We start from the raw sequence: 15418 nt of genomic DNA, 5'->3' as shown, positions 1-15418 counted from the left end.
CAGACACACCCGAAGAGGGCGTCGGATCCCATTACAGATGGTTGTGAGCCACCATGTGGTTGCTGAGAATTGAACTCAGTTCCTCTGGAAGAACAATCAGTGTTCTTAGCCTCTGAGCCATCTCTCCAGCTCCACATTCATAGCTTTTATGTCAACTAGACAAGCAGTTTTTAAAGAAATGAGGGGGAGGAGGGGTAGGAAAGAGAGGGAGGGCAGAAAATGTGCTTTGTTGTAGAGAAGCTAAAGCATGCAGCTGGAGGTCGGAGCTGGTCCTGGGCCTCCTTGAGCTGCCTCTTCACTGTCCCCACTTTATTTCTGAGAGGCTCATAAAATAATCCCCCATATGTATGCTTTGTGGGTTTAACTGTCACTCTTCCATTGCAATGGGTGCAGCACTTGGGCAGAATAAGTGTTTATTCTGTGCCAGCATTCAGGGGCCACAGCCCATCATGGTGAGGAACGGCGTGTCGGCTGAAGTGGCTGGGTCTATACCGTGGGATGCTTTCAACACAGTTCCATCTCTGTGGACAGAGAGATCTGGCCAAGAGTTGAGCAGTGTTAGCCTTCAAGGCCTACAGCACACTGACCTGTTTCCTTCAGCTCAGTCCAATCTTCCACAGCCTCTCAAGACACCCAGAGACTAAGTGTTCAACACGAGTCTTGGGGACACTGCACATTTAATCCAGACCAGAAGGGCAGCTACTAATGAGTTAGGACTGGGGATTTCTCGGTGGCCTTCCACTGGTTTGAAGGTTTGCTCTTTCTTGTTTTGGTTTGGGACTGTGCTTGTGGCAGTTGGGTCTGCAGCTCTGTCTGGTCCATCAAGACTACTACTAAAGCCAGTGGTGAAATGAATCAGCTTTCTGTAGTGCCTGTGTGTTGTGGGACTCTGCTCTCTGTCTCATGGGCTAAGAATGAAGATTACACCATAGCCTGGCTCTCTCTGTGCCCCTAGCCCAGGTCTTTGGGACCCTAAATAACCCAAGAAGAGGCCGTGTGCCTAAATGAGCAGTGAAGCTGGGGTCAGATGGGCCTGTGTGTCTCCTGTAGGACAATGACTGAGAAAGCTGCCTTTGTGCCAGGTAACTGAGTCCCATCCTCTTGTTGCTAAAACAGGTGCTGCCTCGGAGTCCAGGATCAAACCTCTCTCTGGGTTTTTATTTTGAGGGTCAGCCTACTCATTGGGTGCTTCAGTGGATTAGGCGTGGCAGTCTGTGTGGCAAGGGGTGAGTGCCTTCAGAATATTTGCTTTGGTATTACTGATGCTGTCCCACTTGCCAGCTGTGTGATTTTGAGTAGGCCATTTAACCTGTGTGACTTGTTTGCCTGTAAAGTGGGAGTCACATGGATCACCAAAACAGAGCCCCAGAGCCAGCATTCCCCAGGCCGGCTCAGACTGCTGTGTAGCCGAGAATGGCTTTGAAGACTGTCTATCTTGCCTTCAGCTCCCTTGTGCTGTGGTTATATATTGGGATTGCAGGCCTGCCCTGTTTTTATGTGTTGTAGGGATCAAACTCAGGGCTCCATGCATGCTAGGCCAGTGCTCTGCAAACGGCTGGACCCCAGACCAATCTACTTCTGATAACCAATTTTTCCCCGGGTGCTCTCTGTAGCGTTCCCTTTCCCTTGTAATTGAGAAAACCACAAATGAAGGTTGCCTTCCTGTGTTAGCCGTTCTTATGTGATGTTGTTCATAATGTAGCTTTGGAAATATGGGGAACTTTACTAAAATTAGGATTTGTCATTAACTCTCAATCTTTATTTGGGTTATTAACTATAAGGATGGCCTTTGGAATTAGAGGAAAGGTCTCATTTTACGACGCTGATCAGCCTGAAAAATATCAAGGCGTCAGTACAGTTAAATGACATGTCACTCATTCGACCTTGAAGATTTTTACCCACCATTACTGAAGTTCTATACCTGCATGTGTCTGAGAAGTTGTCTGTTTGAGCCCTCTCACTTTATGGGTGGAAAAGTAGGGCTTTAGAAGAGAACGGGCCTTTTTGAGGCCAGGCAGCCCAGGATTAAGTTTCAGGTCTCATGAGTCATAGACCAAAGCTTCCTCCCCTTCCTCTCCTCCCTCCCCTTGCTGCACCCCCCTCCTTCTTTCTCCTTCCTCTCCCTCCCCTTCCTCCTTTCCATCTCCTTTGCCCTCCTCCACTCCTTTCTCGATCTTTCTTCTCCCCCCTCTTTGCTCCAGCTCACCTTGCTTCACATCTCCCCATCAGCCTTTCAGTCTCTTCTGTTTTCCCAGCTCTAGTTGGTGTGTACCATTGGCTTCTTGTGTGCCGCTCACTATGTAGAATCTAGAGGAGGAGGGGGAGAAGGCGGAGGGGGAGGGGAAGAAAAAAAGGAGGGGGAGGGGAGAGAGAGGGGGAGGGGAGGGGGAGGGGGAGGGGAAGAAAGAAGAGGAGAGGGAGGAGAGGAAAAAAGGAAGGAAGGAAGGAAGGAAGGAAGGAAGGAAGGAAGGAAGGAAGGACAGAAAGACAAAAAGATCCAAAGTCTTACGATGGAGCCTCCATGTTCCTCTTCGTGACATTAGTGGCTTTGGCTCTGAGACTGCTTGAGGGGTGGGCTTGGCTGAGAAGTTTGGATGAGTTGCTAACAGCTGTGGGTATAACCGTGGGCATCCTCGATCAGACTGTGTTATTCAGTTTGGGAGGATAATAGTGGCAGTGGCTCGCATTGCCATATCACCACTGCCTTAGTCACTATTGCTATTCGCTTGTCTGTTCCTTTGTTGTTTTGTTGCTGTGAAGAGACACCATGGCCAGGGCAACTATTATAGGGGAAAGCATTCGATTGGGGGCTGGCTTACAGTTTTAGAGGTTTAGTCCATTATTGTTATGGTGGGGAGCATGGTGGCAGGCAAGTGCTAGAGCAGAGAGAGAAGAGAGAGAGAGAGAGAGAGAGAGAGAGAGAGAGAGACAGAGAGACAGAGAGACAGAGAGACAGAGAGAGAGACAGAGAGAGAGACAGAGAGAGAGACAGAGAGAGAGACAGAGAGACAGAGACATAGACAGAGAGAGAGACAGAGAGACAGAGACATAGACAGAGAGAGAGACAGAGAGACAGAGACATAGACAGAGAGAGAGACAGAGAGACAGAGACATAGACAGAGAGAGAGACAGAGAGACAGAGACATAGACAGACAGACAGACACACACACACATGCACGCACGCACACGCACACAGCTTGGCATGGTCATTGGAAACCTCAAAGCTGCAGCCCTCACCCCCCCCCATTGCCACCCCCAGTAGCACACTTCCTCCAACAAGGCCACACCTCTTGATCCTTCTAATTCCTTCATAAAGTTCCACTCTCTGGCAACTAAGCAATTTAAATATGTGAGCCTAGGGGCCATTCTTATTCAAACCACCACAACCACCAGCAGACCATGCAAAATTACCCTCGAAGTAGCCCTTCAAGGGGGCGGTGATGCCATTACTATTCTGCAGATGCAACTTAGGGGTAATATGTAAAGCACACAAATTGTTGGACCAGTGGTGGGGGTGAAGGAGAGATTGAGTGTAAAGACGATAGACTCCTTTAGGAAGCAAGTATTTCTTGAATCCCAGCCTTGTGCCAATTCCTATTATCATGGGGTTGGCTCTCTGGGGGAGGCAGACATTAACCTAGCATTTCCTTAAAGGCACACACATTTCTTTGTTGAGATAAATGCTCTCAAAGCCCCGAGGGGCTTCTCTAGGCTGCTGCACAGACACGTCTGGTCTGGGTTAAGGCGCGAAGGGGACTAGGAGTTGACTAGGTGGATGGGGTTTAGCTGTACCTTAGGAGAGAGGCTGGCACAGAGGATGGAGGCCTATGAAAACATCATGGCGGGCGGGGTGGCTGCTGCTTAGTTTGCTTGCTAACACAGAGCCCATCTTCCCCTTTGCCTGACCCAGAAGATGTTTTCTTTTGCTGTCATAAAATGCCATTACAAAAGCTACTCAAGGGAGAAAGGGTTTATTTTAGCTCATAGTTCAAGTTCTAGACCACCGGGGAGCGGGGGTGGGGTGGGATGTGGGGGGCAGTCAAGGCAACAGTTGCTTGCAGCAGCTAGTCACAGGACACAGGAAACTCTGGCAAATGCTCAGCTTGCTCTCTCCATTTGATAGCTCGCACCCTTCCGAGTGTTCCCAGGGCTCGGTGTGAACTCGCTCAAAAGTCACTAGTAAACAGCTAATTCCCCAGAGTGTCACAGACAGACTGACTTTTTTGGTGGGCTCATTTTAGAAGGTCTTGTAGCTTCCTGGGTATTTGAATTGGGAGGGCTGAAGAGAGAGGTTGGGAGGCCTGGTCTCTGCCTAAGCCACGGGTTTCCTTTGGCTAATGTCGAGTTCTTATCATCAGTGGCGGTCTGTTCCCTTTTTAGATAGAGTCTGTGAAGAAAATGTGGCTGTTCCTCTCACTCGCCTTTCTGTCACTTCAAGACCCACTTCCCTGGAAGAAGGGCCTCTTTCTGAGGAGCTCGGTTGTATTGTAATCCTTCTGGCAGCAGCTACAGCAGCACTGTGACCAGTGCTGTGGTGGGGAGAGATGGGGTAGGGCAATGGTGACACCAACAGAGCTTTACCACCTCCACCTGTCTGCACAGGGCTCCCCATCCTTTTTTTTTTTTCTTTGCTTTAAGACTGGATCGCAATGGGGTAGCCCTGGCTGGCCTAGAACTCACTGTGTAGACCACACTGGCCTCAGACTCATAGGTCTGCCAGTCTCTGCCATCCGAGTGCTGAGATTACAAGGCATGTACCACCACATCTGGCTCCCCACCTCCAGCTTTGTACCTGGTTATCTTTCTCCCCCTCGAGATTAGTTACTGTTTGATAAAATGTTTGCAAAGGGTCCCGGGACAGTTAACTAGCTTGACAATGAGGTCCTTTTCTTAGGACCTTTATAGCTGAGACCTTGATCTTGCGTCCTTGCACCTTCTTGTACTTTTAATGGCTTCCCCACCTCCTCCCAGGCATGCAATGCTGAAATCTTGGTGTGGTGGTTTCCTTTCTCCTTCACATCTAATGTGGGGTCGAGCCCTGACAATTTTTCTCTTTCTCCTTTTTTCCCCCCTGTGACTTCAACTCCATTGAGGCCCTGGTGTATCCGTTTCTAGGCTAATTTCCTTCTTTTCACCAACATATCTGAGGGTTAGGCCCAGCACCATGCCCCCATCAATACATCCCTGCCTCCCTCTCAGGGATGGGCGGAGGACCAAACACAGCAGTCACCGTGCAGAGATGATGCATTAGAACTGTGCCTAGCATGTCATAGGTGCTGTGGGGTTGGATGCCAAGTGCCACTTCAGGACATAGGCACTCCTTTGCCAGAGGGTGGCCACCCCAGGTATTCTTTTCAGAAGGCCGCGTACCTGCTACAGTCCTGCAGTCTGCCCAGGTCTAGTTGCAGTGGCCTTTACAGAAGACGTGAGGGCTCAGGGTATGATGTAAATTCTACCACCCTTTCTACTTCTCTTACATTCTTTTAAAATTTCTAGTTTTTGAGTAAGCTTTATTCTCTCTATATACATACACATATATGTATGTATGTATGCATGTATGTATGCATGTATGTATTCGACACAGGGTCTTACACTGTCTCAATCTCCTTTTGTTGCCCACCAAAGCTTGCCTGGACTTTAGACCAATCCTCCTGGCTGCAATTACTGGTGTCAGCCACTGTGCTGGGCTTATCTTGTATATTTTAAAATAAAGACACATAGCCAGGATTTATAAGTGGCGAAACACAAGTGCACGTTTTAATAAAGTGCCTGAAAGTACATGCATTAGCTGGAAAATGTTATCACAGCAAGCAGTTGAGTTTAGGAACCATTCTGGTGGCAAGAGCCAGACCCCCACCTGGCCTTTCCCTGTGCCCAGGTGAGCCTGGCAGCCCTGAAGCTCAGACTGTCTCCTGGACCCTCCTTCATGGCCCTGCTCCATGTGGGCCTGCGGATTTCTCTACATTGCTCCTCTATCCCACCCTCCTCATTCTCTAGGTTGTTTCTTACCCGGAAGTTCACCTTAGGTAGCATTTGTCCCATCACCAGAGGCATTCCCAGTTCCTCCCTGGATGTTCTCTGTGGTACTCGGTGCCGGCCCGGCCTCTGCTGTGTCCTGTGCGCCAGACTTCATTCAGTGCTGTGGTTCTGTGTTTCTTCCGTGTGGATCCTTACATGGCCATACCTTTAAACTAGGTTTCACTTGCTGACTTCATTTTGAGCTGTTTTGGCATTTCTCACTCATTTATCATTTATCGTAGACACATACCTATACTTGTTAGATGACATTAATATGCCTATTTTCTAATCACGGTGATACGTAATTCTTGACTCCACGGAAAAGGTTCATTTCTCAACTCTGTGATCTGACTCTCCTTGTATTTGACAGCTTAGGGGACACGTCTCTCTGCTGTGCATTAATGATTTTTCTTGAGTGTAGATTATTTTCTTTAACTCCAGGTGACATAAAGTCATAGTCTACGTGTTGAATGCAGCTGGAGTCCTGAGTTCTGCGTGGCCTTCTGCTGGGTCGTGCTGGGGAGTCAGCGTGGGGTGTACAGAGCAGGGTACTGCTTCCTCACGTGTGGAGGTCATTGTAGAGACCATCAGACTCGGGGGCAGAAGGTAGACACCTTCAGACTTTAGAGTGTGTGTGTGTGTGTGTGTGTGTGTGTGTGTGTGTGTGCACGCACACGCGTGTGTGTTACGTGGTGCAGGTGCCTCTGGAGGTCAGAAGAGAGCATTAGAGCCTTTGCACCCGGATTCACAGGTGGTTGTGAGCACTAACCTGATGTGGGTGCTAGGAACCAAGTACTCCTAACCGCTGGGTTGTCTCTTCCAGCCCCATTGGTTTAAACCTCGTTCCTATCACCTTCTGTTTGAATTCGATTGAGCCACTTAACCTGTCAAGTCATTTCATATAATCTATGTCACAGCCATGAGTCTTCACTGGGATAGTGTCTTAGGATGGTGCTTTCTTCCTAGAAGGCTGCTCCTTACTGTCCCTTTAAGAGAGGCATCTGCTCCTTCCTTCAGGAGCCCTCTGGTGTAGTGTTTTTAGTGTAAACAGACTCACAGGAGGGTGTACTAAGCTTAGGTTTGAGGCTGAAGGCTGAACATCATGTCGAGTTGGCCTGGTTTCTGGCCTTGTCTCTTCTAGAATGTCTACCGCTTCCCCAGAGAGTATAAAGATTAATTAGTTAATCTTTGTAAAGTGCTTTGAAGGTGGAAAGTGCTATGTAAGTAGAATGGCTGAATTGCTATTGGAGATGTAATAATGATGGCACCATAATCTGGCAGTCTTGCCTGTTTCAGACATCAGTAATCAATAGCAGAAAGTTCTAAGATGTTTTACTCAATTTGAAAGAAAGGGTTCGGTGTGCGTTTATGACAACACAGTTCTTTCTGGGGTCCTGCTGATATTTGGTTTGATACTTCTTCCCAGTTTAGGAATTCCGGAGTCCTTTAAGGAGCAGTGGTTGGGGTTGAGGCAGAGAGATAGCTCAGTCAGTCAGGTGCTTAGCACGAGGTCCTGAGTTTGATTCCCCCACACACATAAAGCCAGGCACCATTGTGTGTGTCTGTGACCCCAGTCCTGTGGAGGCAAAGATAGGAAGATACTTGGGGCTTGCTGGGCAGCCGGTCTAGCCAGATTGTTAAGCTCCAGGTTCAATGGGAGACCCTGACTCGAAAAACAAACAAGGTGGAGAGAAACACATCTTCACATGCATACATGTGGACACACACACACACACACCCCATCATCATCATTGTCGTCATCGTTGTCGTCATCATCATCACCATCATCATCACCATCATCACCATCATCATCATCATCATCATCTGGTCTGGACCACTTGGAGGGATGCAGCTTAGCCTTGTGCTCCAGAGCAGGCCTCTTCTATGAGCTTATTGTAAGGGGGTCAGGTTCATCTTTTCTGGGAAAGTTGAGGGTTCAGGAAAGGGTTCATTGGGCCAACAGTACCTGTGCTGGACTCTGCAGAGCTGTGACTGCCGGCTAGGAAGGGCAGCTACAGTGGTAGTTTGCCAGGATAGGAAATAGCAGCAGCAAAGGGAGCGGCACATGAGTATACAGGAACCAGTGTTCCAGGTCTGCCTTTCCCGAGCACCATGTGGGCTGCACGGCCTCGGTTATTCTATGGCTTCGAAGAGGCACCGTGCCTAAGGCCACTCCCCAGAAGGGGAGCATTTAATTGGGGCTGGCTTATAGGTCCAGAGACTGATTTCATTGTTATCATGGCGGGAAGCAAGGTGGCGCACAGGCACACACAGTGCCGGAGAAGGAGCAGAGAGCTCTACATATGGATCAACAGGCAGCAGGAAGAGAGAGACGCACTGGGCTTGGCTTGAGCATCTGAAACCCCAAAGCCCAGCCCCACGACCCCAGGGGGAGCAGATGCCTTCCAACGAGGCCACGCCTTCCAACGAGGCCACACCTCCTCCTAATAGCGCCATTCCCCTGGCGACCAAGGGTTCAAATATGTGTGCCAGTGAGGGCCATTCCTATTCAAACCAGCACAGTTCCCTCTCCTGGGAAGCCTGGGAGTCAGATTTCTGTGTATCTGCCTCAGTGTCTACCAGCAGGCTGAACCTAGGAACGTGGATCCCTGCAGAGCCCCATCTGCTTGTGGTCTTCTGACATTTCCCCCTTCATCTCGGCTGTTTCTGAACTGACACGGGAAGCCATATGTTTCGTGTGGGGCCAGATGAAGCTTTGCTACCAAACATAGTAGCTTTGTCTTGGATTTAATATGCATTGCTTGGTGTTTTGTTTCTTAGGCAGAGTTTTTCTTTGTTGAAATAAACACAGATCAAAAATTTACATGGCGCACATGGTTATGCATATTTACCGCAGAGAATCTGTTAATAATCTATGCCTCATCGGATGTTAGAATAATGAAGGCAGCGCTTGGTAGAAGCGAACGGATTTGGCAAAAATCTCTCTTATCTGGGGGAACGAAAGGCCATTGCTCCTTTTCCAAACCTCATTTTCTTCTTGTCATCTGCAGCACTGGCTGGCTTCCCACATGGTGCTAGGGAACCGAATGCATCTCTGGCTCCAGAGCGCTCGCTCCCTTTCTCCCAGCACAGACACACTTGCCTTAGACTGCTGGGATTGCCCCTTTGGGTAAAGGAGGGCTCCGTACGTTACCAGGAGGGGGAAACAAGAAACCAGCATAGAGGAGTGGAACTTCAGGATACAGGGCCCTTGGATTGCACAGGAGGGAGTAGAGTTGAGACCAGGCATCTGGGCAAAGCAGAAGGAGAGGGTAGTGGGACTGGGAGAGAGTGGGTGAGCCACCAGCAAGGTTGGCATTTACCCATGATGATGTCATCCCTATGCAGGAACGTCATAGGCCCGAGACTGTCCTCAGGTTCTGGCTCTGCTCCTCTCTACTTGCTTGCTCTTGGGGCAGGGGTCTTTTAGCTTTTTCGAACCTCAAGTCCCACTTATGTGAGTGTCTGAAGATCCCTGCTTCTTTTTCTTTTAAAAAATTTCTATGTATATAAGCATACATGTTTGTGAGAGTGTGGGCCCATGTGAGACATGGTGTGTGTGTGTGTCTGTGTGTGTGTGTGTGTGTGTGTGTGTGTGTGTGTGTGATGGTCACAGAATAATCTCAGGTGGTCCTCGTCTTCTGCCTTGTTTAAGAAAGAGTATCTTGTTTACTGCTGTGTATGCCTAGCCTGTAGGCTTCTGAGCGTTCTCCCGTCTCTGCTGGGCTGGGATTACAGATGTGAACTCCCTCATCTGACTCAACACAGGTTCTAAAGACCTGAACTTAGGTGCACATACTCACACGTGAGGTAAACCGTCACAATTTTACTAGTAACTTCGTTGTTTACCCTTGATAGCACACTGGAGAACATAGCCTTCATTCAGAGTGTGTTTGTTTGCAGAAACTGGCAAGGTGTTTACCTGGGGTCGAGCAGACTACGGTCAGCTTGGGAGGACGTTGGGGTCTCCTGAAGCTCAGAAACACGGAGAGCAAGATTCATCGCTCGCCTTCCAGAGGCTGCAGAACAGTGTGCCTTCACCCCTGCACTGCCTGACAGGAGCAGCAGAGGTAAGCGGCGACTTCCTGCTGATGCAGTGTGCTGCCTTCCCTGCCTCACAGAGAAGGGTTTCCTGAGGGCTTCCTATATACCAGTCTGAGTCATGATGTGTTTATACAGGAATCTGAAGGGGTCCAGGTTCACAAGGAGCTAATGGTTTCATATGATAGAAAAGTTGGTTCTTGGTTACCCACCTGTCCATTACCGTAAGGCAGACTGTGTGACTCATTTCAGGAGGTTCAGAGGCCACTAGTCCAGGTCCACTGGCAGGAGCGAGAACTTGAATTCAGTTGGTGGAGAGATTGGCGTGGGTTTAGAGAATAGCATGGATTTTAGGTATGCCGTGAGGGGTGGATAGGACTGAAGCGTTTGGAAGAGACAGGAGGACTTCCAGGAACATAACAACTTGAGCAGCCATACCAGGCGAGGATGTGAGGAAAACATGGGGGCTGCTAACATGGAACCCTTGTGAGTTAATAACATGGGGGTGGAGGGGCTGTAACCCTACCTAGGAGGCTTTTAATACAGGTCTGAATCTTCTGCACCTCTGTTTATAATTCCAGCGAAGGAAACATTGTAGCCCACTTGCATATCCAGTTCCCTTGGTTCTCTGAAATGGCCTGAAGTTCTCCATTTAAGGCAGGAATCTTAATTTCTCCAGGGTGTATGTTTCTGTCACTAAATTTTCCTTCACTGCTTCTTTTCGTTGGTTCTTAAAGAAAGGCCAGGGGTTTTAGAAGAACGTCTCTGAACTGGAGTCAGTTTAATGAAGGAATTCAGTCTTCATTCAGAGTCTGTCAGAAAAAATTAATAAGCTTGTAAGACTTGTGTAATTAGCAGGAGGCTAATTACCACCCTCTCCACACCTGGAGGGCTTCCCTTCCCCAGGGCCGCCTGGCCACCTCCTTCCCAGTATGTAGGATGGTTCCGTTTACATTTCGTGTCCTAGCCCTCGTTCTCCTGAGCACGTTGAGGCTCTCCTTGCTTTTCTCCCTGTGTAGGAGCATTGAATAGTGCCACAAAGGCAGTACGTACAGCAGTGGTAATAAGCCCACCTCCCACCTTCCACCCTAACTAAAGTATATTCTTTCTGCATATGCCGGACCACATACTTGTAAAAGGTCAGAGATAGTGTTTGTAATTTGTTTCAGCCTTTGTTTATCACAAGCACTGTTTCATTTCCTCATGATCCTTTAAAATGACCACAGAGAGACAGCAAGATGGCTCTGCAACCAAGCCTGTTGCTCTGAGTCCCCGCACCCCCAACCAACATAGCAGAAGGAGAGAACCAACTCCCTTAAGTTGTCCTCCAACTTCCATGATGTGCTCTGACATGCACGTGACCACATGTGCATTTATCTTTTTTATTTCTTTGTACCACTGCCGTTGAGCTAAGCAGCGAGAGCCTGTCCAGCTGCTTCTTTCAGACTCTTGGCGATGAGTTCAAGGGCAACAGCTGTGAGTGTCTTTATGATGTCTACTGTATCCCTCTTGGATCTGCTTGGCTCTGCTAGCGTGCGATCGAAGGGATGGAGTATTAATCTCTTCTGTGTAGTGAGTTCGGTTGCACAGAGCCTGGTGTATAGTGTGATTGTCTTTAGCATTCCTGTCCTTTCTGTGTCATTTGAAACTTTGGGTGACATTGTAGCAGAGGCACAGGAGCCTCATCCATTGCTCTGTCTCCGGTTCTGTCGGCAAGATGTGGGTCATAATTCTTAAGTAGACTTTGTGTATTACACACGGAGGTGGTGAGGACGGTATGCAGAGTTCTCTGCAGGCAGTGGGGAATTGGTAACAGTTGGTTTACATTGTCTTCTGCAAGAAGCATTCAGTGACCTGTGTTGGCCCAGTGTACCACACTGCTGCAGACACAGACACCACACACATGTGCCTTGTGACCCTGCTATGACATCACTGAGTGCAAATACTGGGGTTGAACCCAGGACCTTGTGCTTGCTTGCACATGGTAGGCAGGTACTCTACAGCTGAGCTGTGTCTTCAGTCCTCTTTTATTTTGAGGTAGCTTCTCACTAGGTTGCCCTGACTGGGCTTGAATTCACTGTGTGACCTAGATAGACCTCAAATTCATGATCCTCCTGCCTTGGCCTCAAAGAGCTGAGATTATAGGCTTACCCCACCAGGCCCAACAGGCGTGACTTTTAGGAGCAAGATGAGGAGTGGGTTTGGATCCACCTCCTTCCTGTAGCTGTATTTGGAGCTCTGCTTCCCTGTTCCAGGCTCTGAGGCTGATCTGCATCCTCAGGTCTCTTTGCAAGTTCAGACTCCAGGCTGCCACATGCTAATAAACTGTGTCGGGCATTGTTTTCTGTTGATGCCCATGTCTGGCTTCTTTAACATCTGTTTGTCAGAGGCCCAGAAGAGTAAGGCTGGTAGGCTTCCATAAGCTTGTAGGTTTGGGGTGAATTTACCCCGGAGAAGACAAAAAACATATTAAGCTCAATGCTACTATGTCAGGGGCTGGGAAAATAGGTGGGGATGTAGGGACATATGGAGAGGCGTGAACACCCTGGAGTAAGCTGATAATTCTTGAACTTCAGGAACCTGAGTGTGGCACACCCTGGCTTTAATTTCCATAAATCGCCTTTTATGTCCAAGGCATAAGACAAGGAGGGAATGAGCTGTCTGTGCTGAGGCCTCAGGACATCTGCAGAGAAGGGTCTAGAACAAGAGCCCCATCAGGAAAAAAAATCACAGGCAGGTGGAGCTGAATTATAAAGTCTAACCTTCCTTCCTATGAACAAGAAGGACAAAAGAATACAAAGTTGCTAGAGCTTCTCCTGGGCCCGTGGGCTGGATGCCTAGCAGAAGAGCGTCCATCTTCCTATGAACCTGTGTGCGTGTTCCTTAGTTTCCAAGCCAAGGCCACAAATTTCAAGCTACAACCTGATTCCCTGACAGCCTGGGAATACTAGTTAATTTAGAAGTTCAGGGCCTCAGAACCAGTCGGCTTGCTTTGTCTTCTTTGTTTCTGGTCCAGCTAGGCTGAAGGACCTAAGTTGATACTCTGTTGCCAGTGCTGACTTCAGACGGGCGCCTGCTCTGTTCTCTGATGCCTTCTGTCTCCTCCTGGTCTACTGAGAGCTTGTAGCTCAGTTCCGGCTCTTTTGCCTGTGGTTTGTTGTTCTCTTTGTGTAGACTTCAGGGACCCTGCCCTTCAGGATTCTTGGTCAGCCTCCCTCTGCTGGTTTTTTGTGTGTAGGGCCCACCTTCCCCACTCTGACATTTACCTCTTTCAGGACTTTGACATCTTGTCTTTTCCCTTGTCAACTCCCTAAGTATTAGTATTGAAAGAACTTCTAGTACCTGAGTAAACATAGCGCTACTGGCTGAGAAGTGAGGTAGAGATAGACACAAGGAGTGGTGAAGAGGGAACGATAGTTCTGAGGACACTAGCAAAAAGGAACTGTTGTCTGACTCAGGCTCTTAAGACTGGGTTGGTGTACAGGAAGGACACTGCGTGCCAAGGTGAGCGTGAGTTAAGGTGGACCACACTCCTTTTGCCTTCCTGTGCCTGAGCCTAGCTCTCCTGAGTGGCTACCTCTCTGGCCTGCCTCGTTTCCCGACACAGCAGCACAGACAAAGCACATTCGTACGTTGTCTCATTTGATCCTAGTATGGTGCTCTGAAATAGGCCTCAAGAGGAATGATTATTTCCACTTGCAACCAAGAACACAGGGGCCCAAAGAGGCTTGCTAGGAGTTAGGAGAAGAGCCAAGACAAATGACCTGATTGTCAGTGTTTCTGGGGGCTTGCCTGGGCTCAGCCTGCAGTCACATCCCTGAGTCATGTTCCTGGTTTAAATTCTGCCCACGTTTGGTTGAGGAGCACCGACTCTCAGCGCACATATGCACGTGTGTGTGCACACACACAGCCATGGGAGCAGGAGCTGTGGAATTAAACAAGACTTGGGTCAGAGATGGGGTCACCATGAAGCCCAAGTATCGCCAGCCCTCATTTTGCTGCAGGACAAAAGCTGCAGAAGATCAACCTGTGCACAGGGTCGAAGTGAAATCTGTCAGAACGAGTGGGAAAGGAGCTATTTTTAGTTTGCCTAGTCACTCACTCGGCCGAGTTAGCTGAGGATTGAGCCTGTCCCCTACGCTTTCCACCGTGTTATTTCTGAAGGAGAAATACCACTTGAATGCTGTGTAAAACCCATTAATGAACCTGGAAGTTTCCAGGGTGTCTTTTTGTCCTGCAGCTCTCCCAGAAGGCTGCCTTTCCTGAATGACCTTCCTTCTTTCCTATATTTAATACATTTCTAATTTTAAGTTTGTGTCAAGACTGTGGGACTTCGGTGCCCTAAATAACACAGAAATCTACCACCAGCAATCAGCTGAGACCGGAGGACTCTGACAGAATTGAACACAACCCGAAAAAAAAAGCATGACCAAGCGACTCTCTGGCAGGAGCCCCTAAGCATCAGTGCTATTGCCAGAGAAGCCTGAGGTCTTAGACGCTGGGGACCCAACAGCCCTGAATCTTTCCCAGAGCGTGGCCCTTAAAGTCCTCCTTGAAGCCATAATAACCACTCAAAGCAAGTTCTGTTGTGATTAGAAGCTAGCACATGGGTGCTGAGCCGTAGCAGGGGGAGATGGTGCAAACTGCACAGTAGTGGATCTGCCTGCCCATGAGAACATGCAAGGGAGAAAGCCACCAGACAGCAAAGGCCTGCTAGGGGTGGGGTGAGGAAGCAACTCCTTATTATTATTTTTTCCTTAGCATCTTGTGATTTTTCACTATGATGTAAGGTCTAGGCAAGCAAAGGCTTTGTCTTTCATGTCGAAAGTTGCAGTCTCTGAGCCATCAGCCCAAGAACATACAGGGGCTGGAACGAGGCCCCATGGACACAGGCAGCTCAGTGTCCATGGCTGTCCTGTCTGGCCTCAGTGGGAGAGGATGCACCTAATCTGGCAGAGACTTGATACACCAGGGTAGGGGGGGTACCCAGGGCTGTCCCACCCTCTCAGAAGAGAAGGGGATAGGGTGAGGGGGAGGGACTCCGTGAGGGAGGGACTGGGAGGGGGAGCAGCATTTGGAATATAAATAAATAAGTAAAGGAAAGTTGCAGTCTTGGTATCTAGATTATTCCTTGGTACCTTCGAGGTGGTTAGTAGACATCCTAGTTTCCTTTCTGTTGCTGTGATAAACACTCAAACCAAAGGCAACTTGGGGCTGGGTGGGGGGAGGGAGGCATGGCAGGAGGAACCAGTTGTTTCGTCTTATATTTCCAAGTCATCATCTATTCCTGAAGGAAGTAAGGCAGGAAGCTGAAGGCAAGAACGTTAGCTATTCTGCAGTATTATCCCTTACCAGAGAG

The 15418-nt window shown here is 48.8% G+C and overlaps 1 protein-coding gene across 4 annotated transcripts in view; it reads left to right on the top strand.

Moving 5' to 3' along the window:
* Positions 1 to 15418, top strand: part of Sergef (secretion regulating guanine nucleotide exchange factor) — a 202831-nt gene that overhangs the window by 40631 nt on the left and 146782 nt on the right. For all 4 annotated transcript variants that reach the window (XM_087576314.1, XM_087576329.1, XM_087576319.1 and 1 more), the window contains one exon: positions 9922 to 10088. In XM_087576314.1, the coding sequence (XP_087432440.1) occupies positions 9922 to 10088 (167 nt within the window). The remainder of the gene's footprint in view (positions 1 to 9921; positions 10089 to 15418) is intronic.

This window comes from Rattus norvegicus, chromosome 1 (genome assembly GCF_021556685.1).
Source record: "Rattus norvegicus strain SHRSP/BbbUtx chromosome 1, alternate assembly SHRSP_T2T, whole genome shotgun sequence".
Taxonomy (NCBI): domain Eukaryota; kingdom Metazoa; phylum Chordata; class Mammalia; order Rodentia; family Muridae; genus Rattus; species Rattus norvegicus.
Note: the sequence above shows the minus strand (reverse complement) of the source record. Positions and strands in the feature narration are given on the sequence as shown.